At 32.1% G+C, this 15,444-nt stretch overlaps 2 protein-coding genes and 1 long non-coding RNA gene across 8 annotated transcripts in view; 1 reads left to right on the forward strand and 2 right to left on the reverse strand.

The window, feature by feature from the left end:
• Positions 1-11,706, reverse strand: LOC126734459 (uncharacterized). Its single transcript, XR_007660062.1, has 3 exons — positions 11,592-11,706; positions 776-1,064; positions 1-143 (listed from the first exon to the last, which is right to left on the reverse strand). It is a non-coding gene; the product is annotated as an uncharacterized LOC126734459 (long non-coding RNA).
• Positions 1,229-3,563, reverse strand: LOC126734447 (transmembrane protein 70 homolog, mitochondrial). Its single transcript, XM_050438101.1, has 3 exons — positions 3,124-3,563; positions 2,715-2,957; positions 1,229-1,476 (listed from the first exon to the last, which is right to left on the reverse strand). The coding sequence occupies exons 1-3, from the start codon at positions 3,382-3,384 to the stop codon at positions 1,282-1,284; spliced, it is 699 nt and encodes a 232-aa protein (XP_050294058.1). The 5' UTR covers positions 3,385-3,563; the 3' UTR covers positions 1,229-1,281.
• LOC126734422 (ATP-dependent 6-phosphofructokinase) overlaps positions 9,475-15,444 on the forward strand; it is a 21,613-nt gene continuing 15,643 nt past the window's right edge. Inside the window, exons 1-11 of one of the 6 annotated variants that reach the window (XM_050438047.1) lie at positions 9,475-9,665; positions 9,776-9,870; positions 9,996-10,080; positions 10,137-10,245; positions 10,307-10,579; positions 10,880-10,966; positions 11,075-11,183; positions 13,207-13,395; positions 13,488-13,631; positions 13,691-13,825; positions 14,528-14,548. In XM_050438047.1, coding sequence (XP_050294004.1) covers positions 9,781-9,870; positions 9,996-10,080; positions 10,137-10,245; positions 10,307-10,579; positions 10,880-10,966; positions 11,075-11,183; positions 13,207-13,395; positions 13,488-13,631; positions 13,691-13,825; positions 14,528-14,548 — 1,242 coding nt within the window. In that variant the 5' untranslated portion in view covers positions 9,475-9,665; positions 9,776-9,780. Of the gene's footprint in view, positions 9,666-9,775; positions 9,871-9,995; positions 10,081-10,136; positions 10,246-10,306; positions 10,580-10,879; positions 10,967-11,074; positions 11,184-11,444; positions 11,554-13,206; positions 13,396-13,487; positions 13,632-13,690; positions 13,826-14,527; positions 14,549-15,444 lie in introns of all 6 variants that reach the window. The other 5 variants (XM_050438056.1, XM_050438073.1, XM_050438065.1 and 2 more) reach the window with 5 other exon arrangements.

The raw sequence follows: 15,444 nt of genomic DNA on the forward strand, positions 1-15,444 counted from the left end.
CAAAATGATACTCTGTATCAGTATCATTTTTATTCCTAAAAGTACCATTGGCATTGTGGTTGTTTGGGCAAGAAAAGGAATGGCCAACACGGGTATGAGTTGATTAAGGATGTTGCTCTGATCTTGCCTTTTACGTGGAAAATCTTTATTACCTAAAATAAATGACTTTACAATGCGTAAATAATTCAGTTAGAGACAGTTTTTTCATACAATCATTTTAACGCAAAAAGAGATTAATCGCTTTTGCAACCAAGTTTTAAATAAATTGTTAAGCCAAACAAACTGTTTTCTCGAAAAGTCTCTTCTTGATTTAAAGTAGTAATATTTAATAGTATGTAACAGGAGATTTTCTGCCTGGTTTAGTAGTGGGAAATATTACACTTATACTCAAAAAATCAAAATCTCACAAACAATTTTACGTAATACGATCTCATTAATTTCTTTTTGTTAGTAGGAAAAAATATAAATCGGACTTTTTTTGCATTTAAATTGGTCGAGTTGTAAATAAAACTATATATTTCTAATACGTACATACCAAATCTATGTAATTTTATACACTATATAAAATTATATCACTGATATTGATACATATTTTTTAATGAAATAATTAATAAAAAAACGATAAAATAGGCTTGAAACATCGTAAATCTATCTATTACAGAGCCGTGACGTTAAATCAAAATATAATTAAGAACGTTTGCAAGGAACAAATATAGTTTTTTTAGGACTTAATGAATTGAACAATTTCTAAATTCGCCAGATTAATAACACTTACCTTCACCACGTTCAGTATTATCATATTCTTCGAAATTCCTTCTACTTTTAACATCATTGCCTCTGAGGCTCACATTGGTATTATTCTTAAAATTATCTTCACAAAGCCCACTTGCCCCAACAATCATCGCATAAAAAATAATTTTTTGTTGAACAGACCGCATCTTTCACACCATTCTCTTTCACAGACTCAATAAGTACTTTAATGCATTGATAGACCGGTAGCGAAAGGAGGTTAACCGCATCTGATGGCCATCGGCGTTCCACATTATTCAATTATATCGCGAAGCCTGTAAGGAGAAATGGCCTGATTGTTCGACTTTAAGATATTTGATAATTTCTCTTTTTAGAACAAGAACAATTTAGGAATATTATACAAGTATGTGTTGATCTTTCAGGATTTGGTTTACCAGGCCATAATGTGATAGTTTCTAGGAACAGGACATAGCAAGCATTTATAGTATTTTTAAACTTTATATTACTTTATTTTTATATACAAATCACAGTTTATTTATCAGAACCTCTATCTTCTGTACTACTAAGTTTAAAATCCATAGGCTTATCGTAGCCCATAAGCTTTGCATAATATTCGGGATAATCAAAGCTTCGCGGATCTACAAACAGTGGCTTTCCTTTAACATTAAATGTGGAGAACATTCCTGGCACATCTGGGACATCAACATCTTCAACTTTGAATTCAGTCTAAAATTAATATGTGAATTAATATACAGTATACATTTATAAATGTGTAAGATAGTTTACGAAGTGCTATATTAGGATCAATGAATAAATGAAAGAAAGAAAATGTGCTATATTATGTCAATTAAGACAAAAAAAATCTTGTGTACAAGCATCCTAAAAACTAAAAAATTCCAAATTCACTTCAAATTTCAAACATAACATCTAAAACACTTTACCATAAAATTTACACAGATTACCAAAATTAATTATAACAAAACAGATTAAGAAAAAAAAAGCATCTTTTCGAAAAATTTGATTAAAAAATAAGTAAAGCTGTCAATAAAACAGAATTTAGAGGAAGTAAATTAGATTATTTAATAGGAAACAAAACTAAAACACTAAAATGATGTCAGAGCACAGGTTAAAAGGTATCATTAAAAAAATCGTCAAGGCTATAATATGCCCTGGATAATGAAAGTGATTTTAATTCCTTTTTGAATTTCTTAAATTCTAAAATTTGTCTGATACATAGAGGAACATGGTTGTACATTTTTTTGCTAAGGTATATAAGTGAGTTCTGGGTTCGTTCGTATGTAGGGATTGGTAAGGGAAAATCGTTAACCTGGCGAGTCATATGACCAGTGTTAGAGGGATGATTTAGATAAAAGAACTATTTCCTTCCAGTTCATGTTTTTTTAAAGATTTTTTTTTAAATTTTAGAAAATTTAGAAAAAACCAAGAATAAATAATTAAAACTACAATATAATTAATTGAAATAACCACAATGTCACAAAAATGTTGCTTAAAAAATATAAAATAAACTGAAAATCTCAGTCTAATTACAATAAAAAATTTAAAATTATATTAGAAGCAATTAAAGTTCTGTTTATTGGACATCAAAACAATACAAATTGTGATTTAAGTACGATTTAAGACCTACTAGCAAGTTTTTAATTTATCCTGTAGTACATTAGTATTCTTAAATCTTTTTTAAAATCATATATGATCTCTAGGGGTATATAAATGTTGCACAATAATTATGTAAACATCACTTTCTAAAAAAAAAATATTTAAATGATAAAAGGGACAAATCTATCTATACATTTATTTAAATCAAAGATTATTATTGAGAAATAATTCAAATCTTCCTTAAAAAGACCAATCTAATTAAAAGGTAAGGTAAATTACTTTTAAATCATGGCTGTTACAAGACATGAGGTTAGAAGACAAGTTAAAAAAGATGAAGTTAATAATCTTACCTCTTTAATCACACAGAACAAATTCAAGGTTTTTGCAATAAATGTGTCCTTATCCTCATTATAGTGCAGCTCCAGCACATATTTTTTGGAAATAAAGTGTAACAAAAAAGGTGTTACAACTGTAAAAAAACCTATAAATGAATATGCTGCCAAAATAATAGGAACATTTCCTGTTGACACAATTTCTTTATACAGGAAAGGCTGCATTGTGATGCCCACTATACTGCTTGACAAAGAGAACAACTAAAAAAAAATATATCTTGTTGGTACCAAAGGGGTATTTTGAGGTGTTATGTACCATATACATATATAAAGTTTTATTTAAAGAGAATATATGCAATATCCAAGCCAATTAATCAAATAGATTAACTGAAAATCCCGTAATATGGATAATTAGGTAAAAAGTTACCTTGACTGCTCGCATATGCGGTGACAATTGCCCATAATATACTCTCTTTAAATTCTTTTGCTCTCTTGAACTTTCTAAGTTACCATCTATGCTCTGGGCAGATTTTGAAAACTGTCTGGTTTGCACACCAACATTGAAGTTAATATTGTGACCCTTAAACAGATTTTCGCAGATATTGGGTTTAAAGCTGTAGCTAAGTGCCTTTTGGGATTTTAAAAGTTTTGAGGCCAATAAAAATGTGCATGATAGTTTTGATGCCATCGTGTATGATATGATTTTTAACAAACAGATGTAACAAACTTTACTATTATGTAATAACAGCAAGGTTTTGCTAAAAGAAGGGTTTGTTTAATAATTAGCGCCCTTCACAGACAACCCTAACCAACAAAAATAGTGACTGAAAAATTGAAAAACAAAGCAGACGGGCATTGTTGAAAAATGTTTAGTCTACCTCCAGACCATACAGTAGCTACTACCTTATTCTCGTAAGGGCTAAAGGTACGTACTCACTGAGCGAACGAACAACGAAGGTTCTGGGTTCGTTCGACCGCAATCCGTTTGTCATCCAATGAGCAAATCCGAAACGATTGTAAAAAGTTCGCTGTTCGCTTGGCATTTGTTTGGTTTCAATTTTAATCGGTTTGTGTTAAGCAGAACAAATGTGTAACAAAATTATAGCGGCATCGGCTTTTATAATTATTGCGAGATTAAAAGCAACTAAAAACAAAAAAGGAAAAAAAAACATTGGATGTCAGAAGTTTATCAGAGTCGGGATAAATATAGAGAATTGAACCTTTTAATTGATTTAAAAAAAGATCTAGGACAATTCATTAATTTTTGTAAAATATCCTCTATAGATTTTGAATTTCTACTTGGAAAAATCAGTAGAAAAATTTGCCAAAAGTAACAAACTTTCAAAAAGCAATTGCACCTAAGGAAAGACTGGCACCAACTCTCCGATTTTTAGCAACTGGAGATTCTTATACAAGTATTATGTACCTTTTTAAGATATCCACGCATATTATTTAAAAAATAGTTCCTGAAATATGTGCCGCACTAGTGGAGACTTTACAGCATCATGTTAAGGTGAATAATAAATGTGTTTTTTATGTATGTATATATTTTTTAAATTATATTACGGCGCTTAATTCTTCATAGATTACTATACAATTATTGACTATGTAGTACCGCTTCTGGTGCTAGGTAGCGGCAAGTGTAAAAGTCAGATACATTTATCTGACAGGTCTCCTACCGACACGGCCGCCAGCCATCACTTTCGTTTTTGGCGCTTGGGTGGTAAGATGTGAATTTTTCCACAAATAGTTTAAAGTTTATAATTTTAAGTAATAACATTATTAATTTCTTTCAGCAAATGGGAAAGGGGTCAAGGAACCGAAAGAGGTCAGTTTCCGGCTCGATTCGAGGAAGTCAGCGCTGGCTTTCCATGACCTCGACGCCCGTATGAAGCGTATTAAGCAATTCATACTGAAAACAACACGTGGAAATACTAACTCTAGGGGCAGGCCAAAAAGAAGCCGATCTAGATCATCCGACTCGTGTTCAGAATATTCAGCGCGTTCTCGAAGACGCGACTGGATTTCGCGAAGCCCTGACTCGAGTAAGCAGAAGCCTTGAACCCCTATCCATCCACGTAAGAGGTATAGGGGTCTAGACTCGAGTGAGCAGGACCAACCTAATCATGGACCTTCCAAGATCACCGAGCAGGTACAAGTGCACAGCAGGACAATAGACCCCGAGGTGGACAATATGGAGATCTTAGTTATCCACCCAGATCAGGATACAGAACAGTTTCTAACTCTAAAAGATGACATTCTTGAATGCTTGGGCACAGACCCCAATAACATTATAAGCAAGGGCATTCAACTACACCCAGCCCTGGTCTCTAGATGGTCTAACATAATCAAATGTGGCCTAGATAAACAAGGAAGACTAGATCTAACTAAAAAATACCTTGTACCCAAAAATTTAAAAACCTTAAAAGCCCCAGATCTAAATGAGGAAATTCTAAAAATTCTATCACAAGACACATTAAAAAAAGATAAGTATTTAGCTATCATTCAATCTCAGTTAGGAGCTTCTCTAGCAGCGTTGGGTTCATCATTAAATAAAATCCTAGGACAAGAAAGTAATGATCAACTAAGAGCCATTATAACTGAACTATCAGATACTGGCAAATTGTTAACTGATTTACATCATTATGTATCAATATCTAGGAGGTATGGTATCATACCATCCCTAGATGATTCCCTTCGGCAAGTAGTGGTCAAAAAGACCCCAGACTCTAATTTATTTGGTTCTGATTTTGCAGACAAAATTAAAACTGCAAGAGATTTAGAAAAAAAACATTAGAGAATCTAGAATAACAAGAAATCCCAGAAGAGCTGTACAAGAGGCAGAGCATTTAAACTGGAGAGGCCCGTCTCGTTCCTCGAGGAAGTTTAGACATCAGGGGCAAAAACCCCAGCAGAATGTGACCTACAGGTACAGACCAACAAGACCAGCAAGACTAAAGGATTAGATTAAAGGTTAGTATCTTAGCAGGTCGTCTTAAGGCTTTTTCACATCGTTGGTACATCTGAGACCCTAATCCCTTAATTTTAAATTGGATAAAACGGTACAAAATTGATTTTATTGGCAACTTTACAATGTCATCAAAAACATATGCTCAGAGGTTTAATAATATTGAAAAAACTCAATTAAGTCAGTGCATTTAGCCTATGTAAGAGCATTAAAGGACAATTTTTGTTACCTATTTTTCTGATTAAAAAACCAAATGGCAAAAAAAGATTCATACTTAATTTAAAGAGATTAAATGTACGTATATAAAAAAATTTGCAAATGAAACACATACTTGACAAAGAAAATATAGCAAAACTAATTAATTATTCAAAAAACACTGCAGCTTTTATCCTCCTGTAAAACCGGTAACAAACTTAATGATATTTGTGGTTGGCTCTTCATAATCAAGTTGCGTAGTAACAGTAATATTACTTTCATTTTGGAGTGATGTATTCGAGGATCTTCTTATCGTTGTCCTTTTCTGCTAGATTTAGTATTAATTTTTGGTTATACATCAAGTTGATGTTTCTGTCCTTCCGCAGCATTTCCCTTATCCTCTGCCTCTGTCGGTAAATTTTTATTCTGAGTATCATTCATATTATTATTTCCTATATATCCTCCGATGAGTCACGCAAGCTTACGAAAGACAGTGGTCTTTTACTTAGGCTGTATTGACGGCAAACATTGTTTATTACAAACTTCAATAGATAGTTGTTTTTAATCAAGAATTAAGTCCACATTTAACATTGTACTTATACATTGTATTATAATTTTTTATATGTTGATATTGGATATCAAGGGAGCAACACGTTAGGTAATCCTGATGATATCAACTTACCAGGGCGACCAAACAATGGCTCGAAGGACAGAATTTTTAACTATAGACTATCAAGGTACCCCGAAAAGTAGTAGAAAATGCCTTTGGGATTTTATCTGCGCTTCAAAATACTTCAAAAGAAAAAGAAAATCAAAATTTTCCGATGAATTCATGCAGATGTAGGAAGCGTACCATGGCAAAATATTTATGCTTAAAATTTAAAATACTTAATTACCTAGGAAATGTACGATTATTCAACTTATTAAATATATTTGAATTACTTACTGATAAAACATTATAAGCGGCCTTTACACGTAACGTTTTAACCGCGGGCCTGCGGAACGCGCGATTGCTCGCATGCAAATTTGGACGGTCAAAACTGCGATGAAAACTGTGGCTCAAAAAAACTCGTAATTTACCAAGAAACTCTTGTGTTTGGTTAAAACTGTTTGGAATGAATAACGAGCGTACATTTTTACGTGTAAAGATAAATCGCGCGCGATTACGTGGCGCGTGGAACGAGACGTGGAATTTGTATTTTTTGAAAAGGTTTAGGAGAGGTTTTCTTTATATTATTTAATTTGTATATTCAAATATGTCGGTATCTGAGGAAAATAAACGTATAATTGCTATAGTGGCAGCTGGAATAAGAATGATGCCCAAAGAATCGAATAACCGGAAGTGTAGTGTTTGGGTTAAGGATTACCGGTAAGACTTATGTTTAATTACTTTTTTTATATGTAACGTTTGTAACTATTACTTCGTTTCTTCATCAAAATATTACAGGTCCCGGTATAATGATATTCCATTAATTCAATATTTGCGAGAAAACTGTCCTGAAGATTATAAAAATTATCTAAGAATGGACAATACTTGTTTTGACTATTTGCTGAATTTGGTAAAAGTGAGAATATTAAAAAAAGACACAATCATGAGGAAAGCCACTGGTGCCGAAGAAAAACTAGTTGCTACTTTGAGATTTTTGGCCACTGGGCGTTCCTATGAGGACTTAAAATTTTCCCCAGGGATATCTGCACCAACTTTAAGCATTTTAATACCACAAAATTTTAAGGCTATATACGAGGCATTGAAAGAAGAACATATGAAGGTAATAATGTAATGTTTATTACTATAAACAAACAAAAAATACAGGAATGACAAATTACAATAATTGTATATTCTCATAATAATGTTTCACATTATTTTGCAAACTGTGTTCTATTTCTACTTCACTACTATTTGAATATGACGGAAATGTTACTCCACCTGGGGATGGTGTAGGGGTTGATACGTACTGATTTTGAGACGTTGATGAGCTCAAAGATAAAAAACTTCTTAAGTTGCAAGAGTTTTGGCATATATCTGTATTTTCAGATAATTGATTTCTTAATCCTTTTAATATTATAACCTATGGCGTCAAATTCACTCATATTTTTTTGGGACGTCAATGCCGTTGTGCAGACTTTCATAAATTAATGCTGGGTCTCCTAAATTGTTCTTTTATTTATTGGTTTTTTAATAACGGGTTTGGGCAAGTTTCTAACGAAATTACCTTCATTTTCTTTTCCCTAAAAAGAATAAAATATATAGATATATATAAAAATAATTCAGTTAATATTACAAATATGCAACCAAGTAGATCTACAAATCCAACATCTGTATGAAAAGAAAACAGGGACAATTTTAAATCGTATTTTAACAGCGCTCAAGGTGCAATTCCTTGGCAAGAAGAAATGATTAAGTTGGGAAAATGTTAGTAATCAATAAAATATGTTTGTTTGGAAATAAATAACACTTACATCGTTTTTCTGTTGATTATTATTAGGCTGTGACGTAGTAGATGCGTTAATATTAGATCCTTTACCATATTCAGATTCTATCAGATCTTCGGTAGTTTCCTCGTCAATATTCGATACACTATTAGCCGGAATCTCTTCATCCGTGATGAATTGAAGGAGGTCAAAATACCATAGCACTGGTGTATATAAATCATCTGCGACATTCCAGACCTTTCGCTATCCTTCACTTTTTTCAACTCTTTTCTAAACGATTCCCTTAGACTCTGAATTTTTTTAACGATAAAATCTTTGTTGGCTTCCCAGCTTCTTTACAGAATTTAACGAGTTTATCATAAGCGACATTTTTAAGATTTCGGCTACTGTATTCCTTGCTTTTTATTTGCCAAAGGCATGGATATTCTCGGTAAATATTAACAAAATCTGTAACAGCTTCTTTGCTCCAACAACGACCGTCCGACTTAACGCGCTCCAAAAAGAAACAGTTCAACTGGAACAAATATATATATAAAATAAAAACATGATCTTTTTATTTCGCTCAGTTAAAACCTTACGTATAAAGACTTGTCGAAAATCGCGCAGTTAAAACTTTCGGTGTAAAGGCCGCTCATAATCACAGTTTTTTTAGGTGTAAATTTATCCATTAGAAATTGCATGTATTCAAAGGCAAATCAAGTTGACACATATAATTCCTCAGTTCCATCTATAGAATAGAATTTATATTTTTGATGTGCCGCTCTCTGACCGAACGCAGGCTAAGGCGCACCGAACGTAAAAATACCACTCGATTAGCCTTTGCTTTTACGTACACACCGAGCGAATCATTAGGAGTTCGTTCGCTCAATGAGTACGCACCTTAAGAATATTAAGGTCACTTTTCATTGTTCAAGCACAGCACAGAGTCTGTAGCTTCTGCGCATAGACTTATAATTAAGTATCCTTCTATTTCAACAACTTTTAAAATTCGTAAGATTTTTAATAAGAATTGCTGAATTGCCTTGTTTTGCGCCAATTTTTATATTAATTTTATCAAAATACAAACTTATGGAATATACAGTGTATTTTTTGCAATTTAAGGCATTAAAAGCTATTCGTTAAAGCCCCCTTAATAGCTGATCAGCTGATTTTGTGGATCTTTCCCCCCCACCTTTCTTTTATTAATTTGTCATTTGTCAAGGTGCAGAGGTCACCTTGAGATTTAAACTCAAAATTGGACCGAAATTGTTGAAAATTTTAGTGTATTTTTCTTATCTTTTTTTTATTGAAATTTCCAAGTAGCAAAAAGCCGGTATTTTGTATTTATCATCGATTACGTTTTTAACCTCTGAAAAGAGTGATCCAGACTCCGGGTAAGTGTTTAAATAACGTTGCATAAAGTTAAGTACCCAATTGCCAAGTTTTTATTTTAAAGTTCATAGATCATAGTGTTTATTCACTAAAGCAAACATACATTTTTTAGTCAAAATGTCTGAGAAAACCGGTGCCAAGTTTATAGAAAGGGGTGCCCATAAGGGCAAAGGCATTGCAGTGTTTACAAGTGGTGGAGACTCCCAGGTATTTCACAAAATTAAGAATCCTTCTGACCCTTAATAATTTTTATTAAAAAAGGGAAAAATACTATGCCATCCTATACTTTATATAAATAATAATGTTTGTGACCTACATTCATTTTGCTTTAGGGTATGAATGCTGCTGTAAGAGCAGTTGTACGAATGGGAATTTATTTGGGATGCAAAGTTTATTTTATCCGAGAAGGTTATCAAGGTAAGATGAATAATTTCTTTATTCTGATTTGTCATGTTAATATGTAAATTTTATAGGAATGGTAGATGGGGATGAGCATATTATTGAGGCCAACTGGTCTTCTGTTAGTTGTATTATTCATAAGGGTGGTACTATTATTGGATCTGCCCGTTGCAAAGATTTTAGGTTAGAGTTCTATTTCACTTAGATTTAAGTTTAATGACTATCTGGTTTTATTATTTTTTAGAGAACGTCCAGGCAGAAAGAAGGCTGCCTTGAACTTAGTTAAACATGGGATCACCAATTTGGTGGTAATTGGTGGTGATGGTTCTCTTACTGGTGCAGATCTATTCAGGCAGGAATGGGCCAGTCTATTGGATGAGTTATTGACAGATGGAGCAATCACCAAAGATGAGAGAGAAAAATATAAGTATCTTTATATTGCTGGATTAGTGGGATCCATTGATAATGACTTCTGTGGTACTGATATGACTATTGGAACTGACAGTGCCCTGCATAGGTAAATATATATTAAAAAATTCAAAGAAAAGTGAACAAATGAAGATCATTTTTAATGGCTTTTATGTATTTTCATATAGACTTTGTCATCTTAATATACCATATCTAAATAATTACACAAGAGCTTTGTAAATAGAGATTCAATGATTTCATTTATTAACATTTCTATAGGCACTTTAAAGCACAATTTAAGCATATATTGGTGAATGTTCCTAAATGGTATATGTGTATTGATTTTAAATAACATGCATGTATATTATTATAAAGTTTCATACTAACATATACTTATATTACATTCTAGAATTATAGAGGCAACTGATGCAATTGTGTCCACTGCATATTCTCACCAAAGAACATTTATTATGGAAGTCATGGGCAGACATTGTGGGTAAGCTATTAATAAAACCTGAGAAATGAAATATTAGAACTATTGTGTTGTCTACTGTACTCTGTAGTTGTGTTTTAATGAAAAAGTAATCATGAAAAATTCTCACAGGTACTTAGCAATTGTAGCTGCTCTGACATCAGAAGCTGATTATGTATTTATACCAGAATCTCCTCCGCCACTAGACTGGCAGAAAAAATTGTGTAATAAATTGGAACAGGTTAATTTATTGACTTTTCTTGAGTTGCCTTAAGAATTCTTAACAATTTTGGTTTTCTATACTAACTTTTGACTGGTTTTAATTGATTTAAGGTTTATTGTTCATATTTTGTTGTGCTGGTATGATTGAGAAAAAGTACTTTCAGCATTTCATGATCAAATATTCTTAATACATTTAACTTATCCCGAACAATAGCTTTGTACCAACAGTAGACAACAATTAATTTCTCTTGGTAAGCGTCTACAACACATCTTCTTTTAGCTATTTAGCTTTGGTAGCAGCTTTGACAAGTGAAGCAGATTATGTCTTTATACCGGAAGACCCAGCTCCTATAGATTGGCCGGAAAAAGTTTGTAAAAAATTGATGCAGGTACACAGCACGCTTACTTATAATACTGAAATACTTACATTTACAAACTCCTATTTTGATTTTTTATCTCTTAAAACAACTCCTACTTCGGACATCAATTGCTACTAATTTTCAAACTAATATATACAGGGTGTCTTAGGAAAGTGGTTCGCCCCCTATAACTTTTTTAATTTTTAAGTTAAAAAAATGAAATTTGGTGTAGCACCCAAATTGGGATTGGCGTATGACGTATTCAGTTGTTTTCTGTCACTTCCGGTTTAACAGGAAATGACACTTCCTTATTTTAAAAAGGATCCCCTAATTTTTTTGATAGAAAATGACATTCTAAGAAAAATGATAACCCATATGTCAACTTCTGATACATAACCTTTAAATTATTTAATTTTTCATATTTCAATCTAGAGTGCCATGAATAATTTAAATTTTACATTAAGTCCTAAAAAATATAATTGATTGTTCTTTCTTTTTCACAGCTTTCCTAGATGTGTCTAAAGTTTGCAAAATCGTATTTTCGGCTATAACTCATTTTTTTCAAATGGATCCAGGGTGGTGGCTTTCAAAAAAACAGTTTAGCGCCGCATACCTATGTAGTTTTTCCCAATTAAAAAACCCAAAGATTGCTGTGAACTAATAAAATATTTGTTTCCGTTTTAAATAGATTTTGTAGCGACTTTTTAGCATTTAGTAGCATTTCCGTAACATCCATTAAAAATCCAAGATTAACGATAAATTGGACTCTCAGCCTTACCGTCTAATTATTAATGATAAATTGAAGAGCTTTTGAAGTGCTTTTTGTCGGTATTTATAATACAATAGTAAGTTGGCCTTGGATTTGACATATCATTGTTACGAATTGTCACGGCAATCTGTCAGTTTCTGATACAATTCGAGTTATTCAGACATTTTTCACTGGAATTATAAATTATCATTGTTGTATTATAAATTATAATTATTATTATCCTCATCGCGTATATTGTATTGTTATTTATTGTTCGGTTATTCTAATTTATTGTTCTTATTTAGTTTAGTAGTTTTTATAGTTTATTTTTATTCGTTATTCGCTAAAAACCATGTAAAGCTATACCAGATCGGAGAAAATACACTTTTTAACTATGGTAATGAACCACCCTAGTTCCATTTGAAAAAATTGAGTTAGAGTCGAAAATACGATTTTGCAAACTTTAGACGTATCTAGAAAAGCTGTGAAAAACAAAAGAGAGTCAATTATATTTTTCTAGGACCACTTGATGAAATATTAACGATTTTATTCATGGCACTCTAGATTGAAATTTAAAAAATTAAATAATTTAAAGGTTAGATGTCAAAAGTTAACATATGGGTGTCATTTTTCTTAGATTGTAATTTCCTATTAAAATATGTTAAAAAAGTTGAAGGGACATATTTAGAATAAGAAAGTTAGGATCATTTCCGGTTAAACCGAAAGTGACAGAAAACAACTGAATACGTCAGCCAATCCCAATTTGGATGCTACACCCACTTACCAAATTTCATTTTTTTAAATTAAAAAAGTAATGGGGGCGAATCACTTTCCTAAGACACCCGCTATACATATTTTCGAGTTTTGATTTTATTTTGTATGCCGTTACACTCTGATTAATTAATTTAAAAGATAACCCTTAAGTCTAAATTTAGGAAAGGAACAACGGTCAACGCCTAAATATCATTATAGTCGCCGAAGGAGCTATCGACCGCACCGGTCAACCGATTACTGCTGAAGACATCAGGAAAGTGGTCGTAGACAACTTGAACCAAGATACTAGGATTACCGTATTGGGGCATGTTCAGAGAGGTGGAAATCCTTCTGCTTTCGACAGAATTTTGGTAAGTTTTTGGATTAAAAATACATAATTTTTAAGTAAAATTGATATAAAATCACAAGTAGATATTTTATTTGTATTTTTAAATTATCTTAGGGTTCTAGAATGGGTGCGGAGGCAGTGATGGCACTAATGGAGGCTGATGAAAAATCAGATCCGTGCGTAATTTCATTGGACGGTAATCAGGCTGTCCGACTGCCTTTAATGGAATGCGTAAAGCAAACAAAAGCTGTAGCACAGGTGATATATGACCCCCAATTCGTAATATAGTAGAGATTTATTAATTGTTTTTTTTTTAGGCTATGGCGGATAAAGAATGGGACAAAGCTGTTGCCCTAAGAGGCAAATCTTTCATGAGGAATTTGGAAACGTATAAACTTTTAACCCGCTTGAAGCCACCTAAGAGTGCATTCGATGAAAGTGGAAAAGGCAGAGTAAGTCTTTTGTTAATCATTAAATGGTGGTGGTGTTTGAGTGTATGAATCTGACTTTAACAATCATTGATTTCATGTTAAGCCATATAAATAATGATACAATTGTTTTGTGCATTCTGTTAAGGATGAAATCAAAGTGTCTGAAATTGAAAAGGTATGTTAATCATATGGGTAGACTGATTTTTTTGGATTCTAATCAATTTAAACCTAATTATTTTTGTTAACTTTTGCTTACTTTAAAAGGACAATGTTAAGAAACCTGAACTTCAAAAGGTATGATAATAAACAATAGAGTATAATATATATTATTAAGAAAATGTTAAACCAATTAATGAATTTATATTTTAATTTATTTAAATTAAATTAAATAAAGTTATATATAAGGTAGCTTATATAAATAAAAAGAAATAAGAGAACTCCGTTTCTAACATATTTAAATAATATTAAGAAATAATAGGTTCATTTCATACATTTTTCCAATTCATAAAATATTCTTTAGGAAGATGTAATGTGCCTTGTATTAAAACAGAACTTGGGTGGTCACATATCTTTAGATTTCCTGTAGAGATTGTAATATTGAAGGTGTGACTTTTTAAATTAAAATTCTGCATATGTCTTATTTCAGTATTCATATTGATCTCTGTTTACCCTCACAATTAAGTAAATTGATTTTATACTAACAATTACTTTTGCTGGTTCTAGAGGTTTACCATGCATGGCTCGGTGAGTATTATACATATTTAAAACTGCCTTTTTCATCCTATTTTTTGGACAAATCTTTTTGCTTTTTCAGCTTATTCTGTTCTTTAGATTAGCTGTAGTTACTATTTTCTAGGTATTGTTTAATTTAAATTTCACCATTGGGATTTAGAACTAGGAGATACGCGGAAGGTTAAAACGTATGTTTTTGTTTAAAGTCTTATTTTTTTAGTTAATTACGTTATAACCTTATCTGCAGGGTGTCCCATTGATAATGGCAAATATTTTAACTCTCATAAAAATAATGAGGTTAGGTTAAATTTTCCTAGTCTGAAAATGAAATGCAACCAAGATACAGGGTGATAAACATTAAGTTTTTTTCTTTAATTTTGCTCATAACTTAAGCATTTGTTCTTTGTTTTTAATAAAATTTGGTCTGTGGGTGTTTCTTTATATGTTAAATATAAAACTTTAAATTTTTATGTTTTTTTAGTTGCTGTGGCGCGTTATAGCTCACACGATTAGTTACTTTATTACCCTTTATTGCGTTATTTTTGTTAGTTAATAATAGTTCTGTTATTAATTGTTATTTGTTGCGTTAGTGTTAGTTCCAGTAGTCTTTATTTATCACTTTAGGTTAAGATGCCTAGATATCAATATTTTTCTAATTCGGAAATGCGAGATATGGTTTGTGTTCATGCCTAAGCAAATTACAGCGGTCTAAGAGCTTGTCGACGTTATGCGCAATTGTATCCAAATAGGAGGCAGCCAGATTTTAAACTCTTTAAAAACGTTTACCAGAGACTTGGGGAAACGGGTTCATTCAGACCAAAGCGAGATGTTGGGCGTCCAAATAGACGTAATGTGGATTAAGAAGAAGAAGTGTTCATATTGAGCGTCTTTATCCATACCATTTTACG

This window comes from Anthonomus grandis, chromosome 1 (assembly GCF_022605725.1).
Source record: "Anthonomus grandis grandis chromosome 1, icAntGran1.3, whole genome shotgun sequence".
Classification (NCBI taxonomy): domain Eukaryota; kingdom Metazoa; phylum Arthropoda; class Insecta; order Coleoptera; family Curculionidae; genus Anthonomus; species Anthonomus grandis.